At 34.5% G+C, this 16,493-nt stretch overlaps 1 protein-coding gene across 7 annotated transcripts in view; it reads left to right on the forward strand.

Moving 5' to 3' along the window:
* Nucleotides 1-16,493, forward strand: part of ASCC3 (activating signal cointegrator 1 complex subunit 3) — a 335,529-nt gene that overhangs the window by 16,501 nt on the left and 302,535 nt on the right. For 6 of the 7 annotated variants that reach the window (XM_072831965.1, XM_072831969.1, XM_072831971.1 and 3 more), the window contains exons 2-3: nt 1,193-1,323; nt 3,768-3,918. In XM_072831965.1, the coding sequence (XP_072688066.1) occupies nt 1,234-1,323; nt 3,768-3,918 (241 nt within the window). In that variant the 5' untranslated portion in view covers nt 1,193-1,233. The remainder of the gene's footprint in view (nt 1-1,192; nt 1,324-3,767; nt 3,919-16,493) is intronic. The other variant, XM_072831966.1, reaches the window with a different exon arrangement.

A 16,493-nucleotide genomic window follows, 5' to 3' on the forward strand; every position in this document is an offset into this window, starting at 1 on the left:
CCACTTTCCAGTTATGATACCTCAAAATATCACCAGATTTCGCCAAATGTTCCGTGTGAGGCAAAATCATCCCTGAAAACTGTCCTAGAGACTTATATACCTTTTGTGACATTCTCCAAGGAGCCATGTCTTATAAACCTGTAGATTATAGTTTATAATAAGCAGTCTTAATCCAGATGACCCTCCAACAGTGTTTTCATAAAGACTCACCTCATAGTTTGTTTGCCAGAAGGTTTAGTTGTTTAGTTGTCATCGTGTAAACAAGGAATCTAGATCAGATCATCTGACTTCTTTCTTTTCTTGGGAGTTCTCCCTTTCCCCGGCTGCTTTAATTTTTTTTCCCCTTCTGTTCTTCAGTCTCCCTGTTTCCATTATTTCCTTTTCTCCATTTTTCTTTTTTTAATTACTTACCAAGTAATTATCGAGTACCCAAAATATTCCCAGACTGTTCTATTTGCCAGGACAGATCAGTGAAATAAAAGTCTTTTTTTTTGTCAGGAAGCTTTCTCTTTGTAGAGCGATACAACAGATAAATGAATAAGAAAATGCCAAAAATTAATTATTATAAGGAGAATTGAAATTTTGTTCTTTGAGAGACAGTAACTGAGTAGCTGTTCTGTCTTAGATTCAATAGTCAAGAAAGCCCCATCTGAGGAGGTATCTTGTGTCAAAAGAGTCAGCTATATGAACATCAGAAGAGCATTTCAAACAGCAAGAACTATTAATGCAAATGCATTTAGATGGAAACATGCTTGATACTTCAAGAAGAGAAAAAGCCAGTGAGATTCTGAAAGCAAGGGATAATGTGAGATGAAATCAGTGAACATAAAACAAAATTTGAGAAAAGATGGGAAAGTGCTTTCATCTCTTTCAGTGTGACTGGCAATGGTAATACAGTATTAGAGACCTGTCATTGGGAATCTGTAAAACTCATTTTGCAGGGATGTTATAGTAGTACCCACAAACAAGTGTTTTGTGTTTCTTTTTTTCCTTTCTTCAGTTCAGCCATAGCCAGTGTGATTATTAAAAAACTTCATAGGTAAAAAGCGTGTCAGGAGAATTTTTCAACGTTGGTGGCAAATTGCTTTTTAACTAATTGGTTTTTCTTTTCTCTTGTATGAGTCAATTTGTTGAGTTTGATTACTTCTCCAGCCTTCTCCCAACAGATAAATATCATATTGTTTTGTTTCAGTTTCAGGTTTCTCCTTGTATGGATCACTGACTGAATAATAGATGGCTTTACCTCGTCTCACAGGAGCTTTGCGCTCCTTTTCAAATGTCACCAAGCAAGATAATTATAATGAAGAAGTGGCTGATTTAAAGGTAAACTTTTTAGATGGAAAACATTATAAATGTAGAATGTGAGTAGATAATTGACATTCTTTTTTTAGGTTCTGTGGGCTTAAAATGGTAAGTGTTATCTTGTTTGCTATTGTACCAAGAAGGGGAATGGGTAATGATGTTTCTCATGAGAATACTTACCTTAAGCACCTGTGACAGTATTGTCAAAGAGAATACTCACAACTATGATAGTGAATTCTTTGTTAATTTTTGTTTCTAATATATCTTTTACAGTTAATTTTGTAATTTAATCTAGTGATTTAATTCTGGATCATCTGATAAGTTTATAGTCTCTGGTAAAATTTTTATAAGATGGAAAGAAATAATGTCTTTACCATAACATGGAAAGTATAAATATTAAATCTTAAAATCAGTAGCTGGTCTCATAATTGACTTCTTTCTGGTCCTTATAATTGGTTGTGTACTTTATAGGCCAAAGGTATATAAATTATAGATAGATATGAACATGTGAGCTATATAATATATATATGAAGGAACTGATCCTGTGTTGTTTTTTTTAAAAAACAGCAGTCACGATTGATGACTTTTTAACTGACTCTATTCTAGAATATTGATGTTGTTTTCTAGTAGGTTGGAATTTTTTTTTATTGCTTATAGTCCTTATGCAGTTTTACAATTAATACCTTCCCTTAAAGATTGAGATTTGTTAACAGCCTTCAGATAGATTTTTTCCTCTAATAGTGATACAGTTATACTATAGTAAACAGTTGATCTTCTTTACAATGGGAGCTGATTTGCACTTCCATGACAATCAAAGGTATAGTCTATATAGTTAATTAATATTACTATCTTAAACTTGAATTGTTTTGTTCTCCTCACCTAACCAAGGCCCCTTTTACAAGTTACTTTTACATTAGAGATTTCACAGATTTTATTATTTTATTTTATTTTATTTTAAGATTTTTAAATTTACTTGACAGAGAATGAGTGTACACGTAGGCAGAGTGGTAGGCAGAGGCAGAGAGAAAAGCAATCTCTCCATTGAGCAGAGAGCCTGATTTTGGGCTCCATCCCATGAGATCATGACCTGAGCTGGAGGCGGACACTTAACAGACTAAGCCACCCAGGTGCCCACAAGAAATTTTAAAATTTGAAAATGTGTAAGGACTACATGCTTATTCCATGTTCTTTCATTTATTCTTAAAGGCTTTTAAACACTTCATTTTTTTTTTTTTCCTGAGAAAGAAGGTGGCAGATCTAATGAACCTCATTTGATTTTTTTTTCCTCTCTTTTGTTGTTGGTTTTTTTTTTTGTTTTTTCGAGAGAGAGAGAGAGAGAGAGAGAGAGAGAGCAAGCACGGGAGAGGAGAAGGATGCAGGGGTGCCTGGGTGGCACAGTCTGTTAAGCATCCAACTCTTGGTTTTGGTTCAGGTCATGATCTCATGGTCCTGGGATTCTGTGCCTTGTTGGGCTCTGCAGCTAGAACAGAGTCTCCTTGAGATTCTTTCTCCTTCTGGCCCTTCTGCTCATTCTGTCTCTCTCCCTTTCTCTCTCTCAAATAAATAAATAAATCTTTTAAAAAAAGAAAAGAATCTTAAGCAGGCTCCTTGCCCAGGGCAGAGCCTAGCCCAGCATGTAGCCCAACATGGAGGCAAGAGTGGGGCTCAATCTCACAACCCTGAGACCATGACCTCAGCTGAAACCAAGATTTGGATGCTTAATTGACTGAGTCTCCCAGGCACCTTCTAATGAACCTCTTTTTAATGTAACTTTTTATCTTGGGATATATCCAACAATACAAAAGAGTTCAAAGTTGAACCTTTCTGTAGCTATGACCCATTGAAATAATTTAATTCAATTTTTGGCAGTTTTTAAAAGTTTATTTATTATAGCAATCTCTATATCCAGTGAGGCTCAAACTTAGGACCCCAAGATCAAGAGTCACATATTCTACCTACTGAGCCAGCCAGGCACCCCGGATGTTGGACTTTTTCCTTTTTCCTTTGCTGTATGAAAATAATTGCATAATGAGTATTCATTGTGATTAAAACTATAAAAAACAAAGTTTTTATTAAACATATCCTTTACACAGGCAAGATTTTTATTTTATTTTTTTAGAGATTTTATTTATTTGTTCATGACAGACACACAGAGAGAGAGGCAGAGACATAGGCAGAGGGAGAAGCAGGCTCCCTGCAGGGAGCCCTATATGGGTCTTGATTCCAGGTCCCCAGGATCATGATCTGAGCCAAAGGCCAGTGCTCAACCACTGAGCCACCCAGGCGTCCCAGGACAAGAATTTTTAAAATCACATTTAGGTAAAGCTCTTCTGGGAGCTTAGTTAAAAAGCAATTTTGAATTTTTGTGGATAGTGCCAAGTTGTATAATGTAATGCAAAATATATGTAGTATGTGATGGCTTTTAGGAAATCTTTAACCATTGTCTCTGTATTATGCTGTTTCAGGTGAAGCGGTCTAAACTTCATGAACAAATTCTAGATTTGGATGTGACGTGGAAGAAGATAGTAACATTTTTGAATGAAAAACTGGAGAAGAGTGAGATACAAAGTGTAAATGAAGACTTAAATGATATATTGCAGGCTGCAAAACAAATAGGTATAGTTTTTTGTTTTATTTTGTTTTATAGAACCACTAAGGTTCAAAAATGGAATCCTTTTAAACTGTATACTATATAGGGAGAGGCTCAAGTTTCCTAATTTATAATTAGGGAAGATAATCTTATCTATCTGTGAGCTCAGGATAGAGTCAGAGAAACAGAATAAAATTAGTAATCATTATACAGTCAAATATGAGAGATTCCTAGCAATTTAGAGTTTGAAAACCACTATTATGTTTGAAATAAGGTGTCAGTGAAAATTCTAATATAGCTTGAGGGAATTTAAAAGCCATGTAACTCAATTTCTTAAAGAGGCCCACTAACACATAGTGATGCGTAGCACTGTAGCCAAACTTTGCAATTCCTGTTGAACACTGATACCCGCATCAGTTGATTATATTTGATGGGAATTATAATTAGAGATTGTAATACTACATATTAATATAGGTTACTTTTCCAAGGTTAAAAAACAAAAACAAAACAAATTATTTTTTGATAATTTGATATCAAATTATCAAACATATAATTTTGATATATGTTTGATATAACATCTGAGTTTGTTCATTGAAATTCATCCTCTCTTTTTAGACTCTGGTAACTAAAAAGCATAGTTAACGCTATGCTTGTTGCAAATTTTCCAGACTCAGGTTTGTACCAAAAAAGTTCATGCTGATACTTTGGCCCTGTGAGATCTGGCCTCCACCTTTCTCTCTGATCTCAAGTCATCCTTTCCCATATCAGTTGTGCTTCATGAAATACTGGTCTTTTTCTCACTTCTTCCATCCTGGTTGGTGCCTGTTTTGAGGTCTTTATACATGTTATTTCCTATGTTGAGAATGTTCTTTTGTCCTACTCTTTGAGTGGGTAGATCCTTTCTTGTTATTTTGAAGTAAGCTAAAAACTTACTTCCTTAATGAGGCCCTCACTGACCATCTAATCTCAAGTTGTTACAGAGTAACGCTTTTATCTTATAACTTAAGTGACATTTTCTCCATAACATTTATCATTATCTGATGTTTTCCTTTTCATGAGGCTCTTTTCTTGTTCAGCACGTCTTAGAATAGTGCTTGGCATGTTTTAGAGCCTTAAGATTCACTTGATAAATAAATGAAAAAGTTTTCTCAGGTGATTTCTTGGTAGAAGAAAAATTTAGATCCTTACTGTTTATCATATGCTGGTTGACAGTTTTCTTCTATACACCAACTTTGGGGAGGGTGTTTCAGTTATATCTCATATACTTATTTATGATCATCAAATGTTTAAATTTATTCTTCAAATATTTTTATTTTGACATATTATTTAATTATCATTGATTTTTAATATAGTATAATATTAAATTTAATATCCTCATTGTTTTAAGTTGTGAAAGTACAAAGTGAATGTCATATATCTTTTTGTAGTTAGATTATCTTCTGAAGTTCAAGGGCTTTATTAAGTAAGGGATTTTTTTGTTATTGTTTAAGCCTAGGAGAAGTGAAGTGTACTTTGATGAGATTTCTGATAGCATTTGACATAGAATCACACTTAATATTTCAAAAATATAGAAGTAGTTGGATTCATTGGAAAATTATAGTGAAAATGCAGTATCTAGTTTACCCAGATCAACTTGACTAGGATTTTAACCCTCTGGACTTCACTGTTTTCATTTCTAAGATGTTAGGGTCATTGGGGAGAGGGGATGGTCTGACTAAAATACTTCTCAAAAACTGTAGAAATTGTCTTTCCTCTTTTTTAGTTCAGTTGTAAAAATACCTCAGAATACTTAGCAAAACAGTATTAAAATGTTGTTTATTCAGTACCATGACTAGATTCTTTGTTTAAATGATGTGGACATTAAGATTTTTAAGAAATAAAAAGTGTCTTTCCTCTTCTTTAGTTCAGTTGTAAAAATACCTCAGAATACTTAGCAAAACAGTATTAAAATGTTGTTTATTCAGTACCATGACTAGATTCTTTGTTTAAATGATGCGGACATTAAGATTTTTAAGAAATAAATTACCCTTTAGACTTCTTCCCTGAGTAGCTCTGACAAGTCAGAAATCATTGTTTTAAATCATTGTTTTAAATATCAGTCATTAAAAGTAATCCTAGGAGTTTTACCTGTTGGCAAAACATCTGATTCATACTTAGGGACTATTCTATAGATTGATGTGTTTAAGGAATTGATTATTTTGAGATGTAATATCCCAAAAGAATATTTACATGACAGAAAACCTTAGGGTTGAATTTAGGCAAATGCCTTGTTATATCTATTTTTAATGCTGCGTTTAAGTTGAATAAATATTAGCTTTATTGAAACTATCGTTGACTAGTCAGCTACTCTTTCTGAATGAAAATAATGCTGATAATGGAAGTGTAATTAGAAGTAGCGGCTTTGAGAAAATTAGTCTCATGGGAAAAACGTTTTTGTGATTTCTTATATTGCTCTTTCACACAGGTAATTTGGTGTAATTGTATTAAAGAGGTAGAGCAAAAGAACAAAGAAGAAAGAACAATCACTTATATTTCAATTGAGTATAATAGTATAAGGTACCTAAGACCATGTATATCCACTAGTCATTGTAATGGGTATTTTAAGCTGGTGAGGGACGTCAGAGGATTGATGCAGTATCTTCACTTGTGAATCCCATGGTTTAATTGTGGTGAAGATAGGCTAGACCCAGATTCTGAAATAGAAATATGATGGAAATACTAGATTCCTTCCCATCCTCGTACTCAAATGTCATGTTCTGTCAAGCTGACTTTTTCCTTTTTCCCTATTCTTCAATTCACTCTCTCTGTTATTTACCATTATTCTAATTTAGGCTTTTATCCTCTCCAGTCTAAATTATTGCAGTGGCCTATTACTTCAACCTTCCTTTCTTACTCAGTTTCTTAACTGTTACTGGACTGATCTTTGTAAAAAGCAAAGCTCATTTTTTATTCCCAGATTACCCATTAGGTCAAATTCCGTAGAATGGACATAAGAAAACCTTCTTTATGAATTGAAACAATTTACCTTTTATTTCCTTGTCATTCTATCATATGTAACCTTTACTACTAATTATATACAGTGTTTACTGACTTAGTTTCTTAATAGTGCTTAGTGTTTTTTTGTCTTTCTTATATGTTAAAATAACGTTCCCCATTGTGTTCACTGAAATGCTTTCATCTCTGAAGAAATGGCTTAGGCTTCATTCATGTCCTCTGTTATTCCTTTCTAATCTTAGTAGCGTTCACTATAATTATTCCATGCTTTTTTATAGTATGGAATATTAATACCTAATATAGTGCAATGGATGAAATAGATGTTCAATAAATAAGTGAACTATTGAGAACTCAACTAAAAGTACTCTGTAGTCTTTATTACTTCTGATGCTGACAGCTCTTTTTGGTTGTTAAAGTATTTTTTTTCTCTCAGATTCACAGTTAATGTATTCCCATACCTTCTTACAATTTTATTCTCCAAGATTATGTTAATAATAAAACTTAACTTTAGGAAGAAAACATTATAAATTATTTAAAAGTAGTATTCTTGGCCCTTAATCTTAGTTTATTTAAACACACATTGTAGACATAGCTATTTCCTCCATGGATTTTGAAGGGTTAGCACAGTTGTATTAATCTATATTCTGTTGGCAAGGGAACTATTTCAATATGTTTAATGTAATTTAAGTAGAAACATCTTTGGAAATAAAGAGATCAAGATTGAGAATTGTAATCAAAATGCATGACGTATTAGGCATGTTTATCTGTTACTTAGAGTTTTATTTTATTTATTTTTTAATAATTTTTAAAGATTTTTTTTTTTTTTTTTTTTTTTTATTCACTAATGAGTATTGATAGAAAAACTAGAATGGGGGTCAAGAATGGAGGAAAGGTCGGTAGAAAGACCCTGTAGTTCCCTGCTCAGCTGTATAACTGAATCTCTCCCAGAGCCAGAACAGAATGATCTAATAATTTTACTCTGGTCAAAATACAGATTAGGACTCAGAACTGAACTAGGTTTTTTTTTTTTTTTTTTTTAGTATACATATTGTTTTACCATACACAGTCCTGTTTGTTTTGACTTCTCTGATTTATAATCTCTGCTTTATTTGGGTTTCAATGTTCTTATGCATTTTACCTTTCATAACTTTGTCTTTAAGAAAAATATGAATCAAAATGTAGGTTGGACAGGAGTGACTTACAAAGTGTGGTTTAGGGAATTTGGTAATCCATTATGTTTTTTTGAGTTGTAAAGGAAATTAAATTGTACTATAAAAAAAAGTGAGGAATCAAAACTGAGAGTGGAAAGCTGTTTATGGAAAAGGAACCTTAAAAAGACACTAGGATGTGGGAATTCTGTCTATGGAACTAAGGCTACATATTTAGAATAATAAAAGCCTGTTGTGTATTGGATATGGCAGGAAGTTTTTCAGGAGTATTTGTGAAAGGTAGCTACCTTGAAAATTGTAGATTTCAAAAAAGTTTGGAGTTCCATTTCACAGAAATTAGCAGACAGGTTAATTTGGAACAGCTCTCTGCTGAGAATAACTAGAAAAACTAAAATATAAAATTTGTGTAACTACGACAAAGTCTATCAAAGCAATGAAGAATTATGGGGTTGAGACCTGGAAGCATACGTAAACCCAGAAAATGTGATTCTGGTGTTTGGGCCACTTTTTCCTAAAGGTGACTGTCCATTCCAGAAGAGGAAAGCTGGATGGAGAAGAGGAGAATGAGAAGAAGAGAAGAGCTTTTGACAGATTCAGACCACTAAGATGACAAAAATGACTAAAATTGCCAAAAGAGGAACTAGACAATCTGAATATTTGACTGAAAGAAATTGAATCTGTAATTAAAAACCTTCACAAAAAGAAATTTGTATGCCTTGATGGCTTTACTGGAGTATGTCATATAATGTCATTTAAAGAGACATGAGGTTATTACTGTAGATTAAAGAAGGTTACAAGCAAGCATATAACAATTAAATGTAATGTACTCTCTTTGACTGAATCCTGAATTGGAAAAAAAATAAAGATATTTTTGGGACCATTGTAGATATTTGAGTCTGTACTCTGGATATCATTAGGTAATATTAGATCTGGGGTGAGTCAATGATTTAGTGGCTATGTAAGTATATCTTAGATTTCGGAAGATGCATACTGAAGTGTTTATAGTGAAGTATCACGAAGACTGCAATATACTGTCAAAAGGATCAATAAAAAAATACATGTGAAATGTGTGTGTGAGAAGGAACACAAATGTACATGAGTGTACAAAAGGTAACTGGATTAGTAGGGAAAAATAGTGTGATTCATGTAATAAAAGTTTAAAATCACATGATTAAGTAGATAACATTTTTTGAATATCTAAAATCAATTATAAAAATTCTTAGCAAAATAGGAATAGAAGAGAATTTTCTTAATTTGATAAATAATATAAAACCCTAGATTAAACATCATATGTAGTGATGCTTGTTGAAAAAGCTTTTCCCCTAAGATAGAAAATTAGACAAGAATGCCCATCACCACTTCATTTTCTTACTGTTCTAAAGGTCCTTCTTTGCTGAAAAGGCAAAAAAGAATATAAAGATTCATCGAAATGCCATTATTCACATAGCTGTATCTTCAGAAAATGAATTTAGCAAGGTCAATATAAAAATCAATTTTATTTCTACTTACCAGCAGCAAATTTTTTAAAATACTCTTTACAAAAGCATTAAGAATCATCAAATATCTAGAAGCAAATTTTTTAAAAAATAAGCAAGATTTCCTCTTGGAAAACTAAAATATTAGAGAAACTAAAGAAGACCTAAATAAATGCAATAATAGACAAAGGATTGGAATACTCATTATTATAAGACACCATTTTTACCCAATTGACGTACAGATTCAGTGCAATCCTAATCAAAATCTCAGCAGGCTTGTGTTTGAGGGTATGCATTTGTGTGTAGAAATTGACAAGATAATCTGAAAATTATATGGAAATTCAAAGTCAAAGAGCAGCCAAGTCAACCTTGGAAAATAAAGAGGGAACACTGACTCTACTGGATATTAAGACTTACAAAGATCAGTAAATTAGAAGTGATATGTTGGTTTAAGGATAGACAAATAGGCCAGTTGGATGGAGTAGAGTGCAGAAACTGACCTAGAGATATTAGGGCTCTTTCTTTACCAATAAGGATATCAAATAGTGAAACATGGCTGTTTTTTCAGTATGTGGTATTGGATCAACTGTATATGTATATGAAAAAATTATACATGTACAAATAACTCTTAACAGCTTATAAAATAAAACATGAAAAAATAAATCCTCTAAAATATAATAAAGAATATCTTCAGGACCTTCATATACGGAAAATTTTATTGAATAGTAAACAGAAAGCACTGGAAATGAGTGGTAAATTGAACTACATTAAAACTGATATTTTTTATTCTTTGAGAGTAAAAAGACAAGTCACAGAATAGGAGAATATAGCTTCAACAAATATGACCCAAAAGAGAGTTTGTATCTATTAAATATGAGCTCCTACAAATTAATAAGAAAAGGTAATCCTATATAAAAAGGAACAAGAACCTTGAACAAGCACCTTGCAGAAGATAATTGAATGGCCAGTAAACATGAAAAGGTCCAACCTTATTAGTAACCAGAGAGATGCTGCTACATGCACATCAGAATGGTTGAAATTACAAAAAATGACATACCAATTGTTGGTCAGGCTCAAGATTGTGAAATAAGAATTCTCATCCACTACTGACTTTTAAATTGATGTGACTGCTTTGAATAACTGTTTGACAGTATCTGCTGTGGTTGGTCAAATGAAATGTTGAGTCTTGGTATATACTATCTAGTAATATGAACATAAATATCCAGTAAAAATATCTGCAAATGTAAGCAAAAGATCAATGCATTATTTGTAATATCCTTAAAGTGGAAACAATGCAATTCACAATTCACTGTTAAATAGTGGGGTGAAGTATGATACATAGAATACCTTATAGTAATAATGAACAACAGCTATATGTAACATTGTAAAGGAATCTTATAATGTTGAATGAAAGGAGCCAAACAAAAGAACGGATAGGATGATGATTCTGTTTATGTGAAATTGAGAACTAGGTATGACTGATCCTGATTCAGAAGTCAGGATTGTGGCTACTTTTGAGGAAGCAGGTAATGACTGAGAGTGGATTTGGGAGTTTCTGGGGAGCTAATAATATTCTCTATATAAAGTAGTTATCCAAATTAAATAGGTGCATGCATTTTGTGATAATTCTTTGAGCTGTATGTATACTGTATATGTTCTTGTTTTCAATAAAACATAATTATGCTTTTCATAATATCATTTTTTCTCAAAATATTTCAGACTGATAAAAATATAACAAATGCCTATGTATTCACAATTCATCCTAACACTTGGCTGTCTTTCAGTATTTATTTTTTAAGAAATAAAATCTCTTTTTTAAAGATTATATTCATTTATTGAGAGAGAAAGTGCACCAGCAAGGGACAAGGGCAGAAGGAAAAGAAGAAGCAGTCTCCCCACTGAGCAGGGAGCCCAACGCCTGGCTCAGTTCCAGGACCCTAGGATTATGACCTGAGCTAAAGGCAGATGCTTAACTGACTGAGCCACCCAGGCGCCCCTAAGAAATAAAATCTTAATGATATGGTCAGAACTCCTTATGGACCCTGCTCAGCCTTTGGTAACCAATATCATAAGTATAATAAATAAATTTGTATTATTATTCTCATGTTTACTTTTATTACATATTTATACATTCATAAATATGTATTAGGAATGTATTCAGCTCAAATACCAAAAAGCCTACTTATGGTAACAGAGACCAAGTGGGTTTAATTGTTTCTCATCTCACAAACTTCCTCCATAGAGTTCAGTAACTTGGTAATGTTAGGGCCCGAAACTCTAATGGCTTGGCCTTTTCCTCATGTTTGTTGCCTTTTATTCACTCCCTGCTCCACTTTTGGCCATCATAGCTGTGCACTAGTAGTTTCTCCTTTCATTTTTTGAGAGTAGATTATGTTGCTAGGTTTTCTGATAATCAAACCACCTTTTCATTTGAATAAACTCTACTTGACTATTGTCTAATTTTAGATAAATGGGTGGATCCATTAAGTTAATATTTGGAATATTCACAACTATATTTTTTATTCCATACTTTTTTCTCTTTTGTTTTCATAAAACTATTCTATAGTTTAGGATGATTTAAAGTTATCAATCAATAGATTCAATTTTGTTGTTTAATAGTGAGTAGCTACTTAATATCACTAATCCTGTTTCCTCATCTATAATAGTGATGGTAATTCTTATTTTATATAGTTGTCATGTGAGGCAGTACTTGAGTGTCTAGAGGAAAACCTGGTAAATGGCTGTCAGTAAATAATTTCCTTATAATCTAGATATACCAGTAGCCTTTGGTAAAGAAATAGTTGTGGTTGTCATGGTAAACCTAAGTGCTCAGTGATGTGAAGGAACTTTGCAAAAGGGGCAGAAGTTGTGCTTGCTTAATCTTGACAGATTTAGATTGTTTTAAATAGTTAGGGTCAAAGTTGTTAAATTTATGTCTGTTTCACCAGAGAAATTACAAAAGAGCTGAATAACCTAATGAAATAATAGACAACTCTGCAGATGTATCAGCTGTATAAACAGGCAGTTCACATTACTTGAGGATATGGCAAAATAGCTGTAAATCGAATGGACATTGTAGCAACGGCAAGTTGGAAATAGGACCAAATCTTCAGTTTATGAAGTTTTAGTTTTATATTATTCTTCATTTACAAATGATTATAACTTCCTAAGTAATTTGCACTTCATTCCTTAGTAGAGGCATTTTTTAGGTTGCAGTTGATTTTCTTTATGTATTGCCAAGCATATACTAAGCATCTGATAAATGGATACAGAACTAAAGTGTATACCTCATTTTTTTTTTAATATTTTCCCTTGGACATTAAAAAGGTTTAAAATGCCAGTTAAATCTCAGTGAGGTATGTGAATTGTTCGGAGAAAGGTGCAGTTTCCTTAGTGATGCTCAAAATAACGTTTTTACTGTAGCAAACTTTTATATATATAAAATTGATTATTTTTATGTTAGCTGTTTGGTTGCTTGGGAAGTCAAATTGTGATTTGATGCAGGATTTTATAGTACTAGAAATGGCAATATAGTGGCTGAATGCTGACTTGAAGTCTATACTGTAAATGAGTATTCACATTTTCTAGTAAATATACATAAAATTGAATAGCTGACTTTAAAACATAGGGAAGTGTTTTGGACTATTTTTGATCTCTTGTACTTCTCTTTTTCTCTACCAAGTAGGTTTCTCTGCTTGTTTTCCTTTAATTATTTGCTCACCCTGAGGGCTGTAATATTTGTGTAAGTGCAGGAATAATTTTAAAATTTAAGCAACTCCTTTAAGTTATTATATTGAACATTTCTTGAATACTAGGCCTACTTAATGTAAGGTTTTGATGGAGGCGCTTTGATGCAGTTATACTCTGAAATAAATGAAGCTCATTATACTAAATTGTATTAGGTAATTTTAAGTTTTGTTTTTTTTTTTCAAAGATTTTATTTATTTATTCATGAGACAAACAGAGAGAGGCAGAGACATAGGCAGAGGGAGAGGCAGGCTTCCCACAAAGAGCTGGGTGTGGGACTCAATCCCAGGACCCTGGGATCACGACCTGAGCCAAAGGCTTACGCTCAACTGCTAAGCCACCTAGGTGCCCCGGTAATTTTAAGTTTAGATGATATAAACTGTTTAGTTCGTTCCCCAAAAAGTCGTATGATAGATGCGTTATTACCTGATAAATTTGTTTGATAATTTGATCATTTGAAAGATGGTATAATATAAAAAGGAGACACATGATTCTAACTCTTATAGTCCTAGTATGTTATTTAATCTCAGTATATCTGAATTTCTCTGTAACATGAGGAAAATACTTGCAAGATTCATTCTAGACAATTTTAGATACTAGTTAAAAAGTACAGCAAGAGGCACTGGAGGGGAGTATGTGAAGGGAAAAAAATGAATGGGGGGGGAATGGAATAGTGTATGTTTAAGTGGAATCTTTATTTTTGTACTTTTTTATATATAATGCTGGGTTAGGAAAGTTTATGGCACAAATACTATACATATTTGTAAAAAAATTTATCATTTAAAAAATCAGCTAATCTCTGTGAATGTAATATGTTTATAGCAGCTTGGCTGTGTTGGTGATACTTCTAACAAATGGAATGAACCTCAGTTGGCACTGATGCAGGGTTATAATATTATGGTATTTACAGTTGTAGATAAGGTGTTTGGTAAAATGAACACTTCAGTTTTCTTCAGTTTTTGCATAACATGGAAAAGTAAATTTGCTTTAAACATTTCAGTATAAAACTAAGGATAAAAGATAGAATATTTTCTACTAAACATTGAAGATGTAAGTGGTCAAGGAACTCATTTGTTGACAACTTTTAAACTGATTATTAGCAGTTAAGGATGCAAGCAGTTGATGGATATTTTTATTCAATTTTCAATTAAAATTTTTTACTCATTGTTTTTTTAAGAATTCCCCAGCTCTTAAGGAGTAGGCTATTTGTTAAAAGCTAAAATTTACAGCCCTTTATTTCTTAGTATTTTGCTGTCAAAGGAAATACAGAAGTACATTTTGTGTTAAGAATGATTTATGATACTCCTCCCTCAACTCTGATTTTAAAAATGTGTTTTGTAACGTTAATCAGTAACCAGTTGTATCTACAGATCCACAGTTTACTGTACATTTCACATCTCATTTTCTTTCAATGTAACTGTGAGGTAGGCAGGGCAAGTATTTATTATTTTAACACAGAATATCTCAGTGACCTTCTAAGTATCTCTTTAAATGTGTTGCAGTTGAAGTGCTAGTTTTGGTGATAAGAGCCAGTTTTCTTTTCTTTTTTTTTTTTTTTTAAGAGCCAGTTTTCTGACTTACACAGTCTAACTTGCTTAGTGTTTTATGGAGAGAAAATTTGATATCCAAGCAAGTGGTTAGGTATCTAGACCAGCTTTGCTAAGTTTGGAGATCTTCAGTTTCATTCAAGTTTTTGACAATTGATTGCTTAGTGTGTATTTTATTCTTTACTGCTACTTTATCTTGAGGACAAAACTAGTGAGCTTCTTAAAAATCCATCCAGAAAGAGGAGCATAGGCAGTCCTGTGAACTAGAAAAGGCTTGAAAATTGGGAGCAGGTGTTAAGTGACCGAAGAGCTTTCGCCTAATAATCATTTAAAAGTTTATCAGTTTTACATTGCACATGAAATATAAACCAGTATTACGTCGTACGTAAAAATAAAGAGGTTCTTTGTGAACAGCATCCTCACAGTTAATCTCACAAGTCTAACTTGGGGTACGGTGTGAGAACAGGACTGCTTATTACAGGTTTCCGGCGGCGGCGCGCACGGCGCCTTTGCCGAGGTCTCTCTCGCCCGTCCCGGGGGCGCTTTACGTATCAGGCTCGGGTTCAGCGGGTCGATGGCGAAGCGCCCAGATCTCCCGTAGGTTTCCGTCCCCCCGCCGTTCCTGTCCAGACGTGGGGCCCGCCGGACCCCGGGCAGGTCAGACGTCGATTGCATTCCCTCCTCAGAGGTCTTCTCCGTGCCGCACAAACACCTTTCCTACGGTTGAGTCACCAAGAGATCCTTGTGCCGGCTCCATGGGTGCGCAGGCGCTAGCGGAGGAGTGTGGCTGCCGGCTCAGGGCTGGAGCGGCCTTCCTCCCCCGGGGCGCCGGCCAACATCCCGCGTCGTGTGCTGACTACGTCATCACGCGCGGACGCAGCACGCTGGGGCGGGGGTCACGCGTGTGCGGCGGCCGGGAGGCGGCGCGGCGCGTCTTCGCGCCCCAGCGAACCTCGTCGTTTCCGGAAGGCTGTGGTCCCCCGGTGGGGAAGCCCAACATGGCCACAAGCGGGGGTTGCCACTATTGTGGGAAACGACCGCCCAGACTTCCCGGCTGGCGCGGTGCCGATTCCCCTTTAAGAAACCAGTTTGCGGTGTGAACACGTGGCCTGTCAGAGATGCGCTGGAGTAGGTTGTGCAGCAGGAGGGGTCATAGGAAGGGGGTGTGCGCGTTTATGAAGCACCGTTATCTAACGTAAACATTTTTAAGCCATTTGGAGATCTTTTTTTTTTTTTTCCCAAATAGGTATGTCAGTAGTCATTTAAAAATTTGAAACTCTGAAAAAAAAATGTTTTTGATCTCTGTAGATGTTTCCAAGGAGTCTACAGTTACTTTTCTTCAGACCTGTTACTCGTGACTTTTTCTCCCACTTACACTATGGAGATCATTTTCTGGCAGGATGTATGATGGCTCCACTGCACTGATTTAGTGAATGCAGTATATGGCTGTAACAGACTTTACCATGAAATAATGGTATTTAAGTTAATTCCACTTTTGGTAAGAAATTAAGAAAGAGAGGCAGAGACACAGGCAGAGGGAGAAGCAGGCTCCATGCAGGGACCCCGACGTGGGACTCGATCCCGCCACCCGGGGTCACGCCCTGGGCCAAAGGCAGGCGCTAAACCGCTGAGCCACTCAGGCGTCCCAATTTTTACTTTATTTTCCAAA

Source organism: Canis lupus, chromosome 7 (assembly GCF_048164855.1).
Source record: "Canis lupus baileyi chromosome 7, mCanLup2.hap1, whole genome shotgun sequence".
In the NCBI taxonomy this organism is placed as follows: Eukaryota; Metazoa; Chordata; class Mammalia; order Carnivora; family Canidae; genus Canis; species Canis lupus.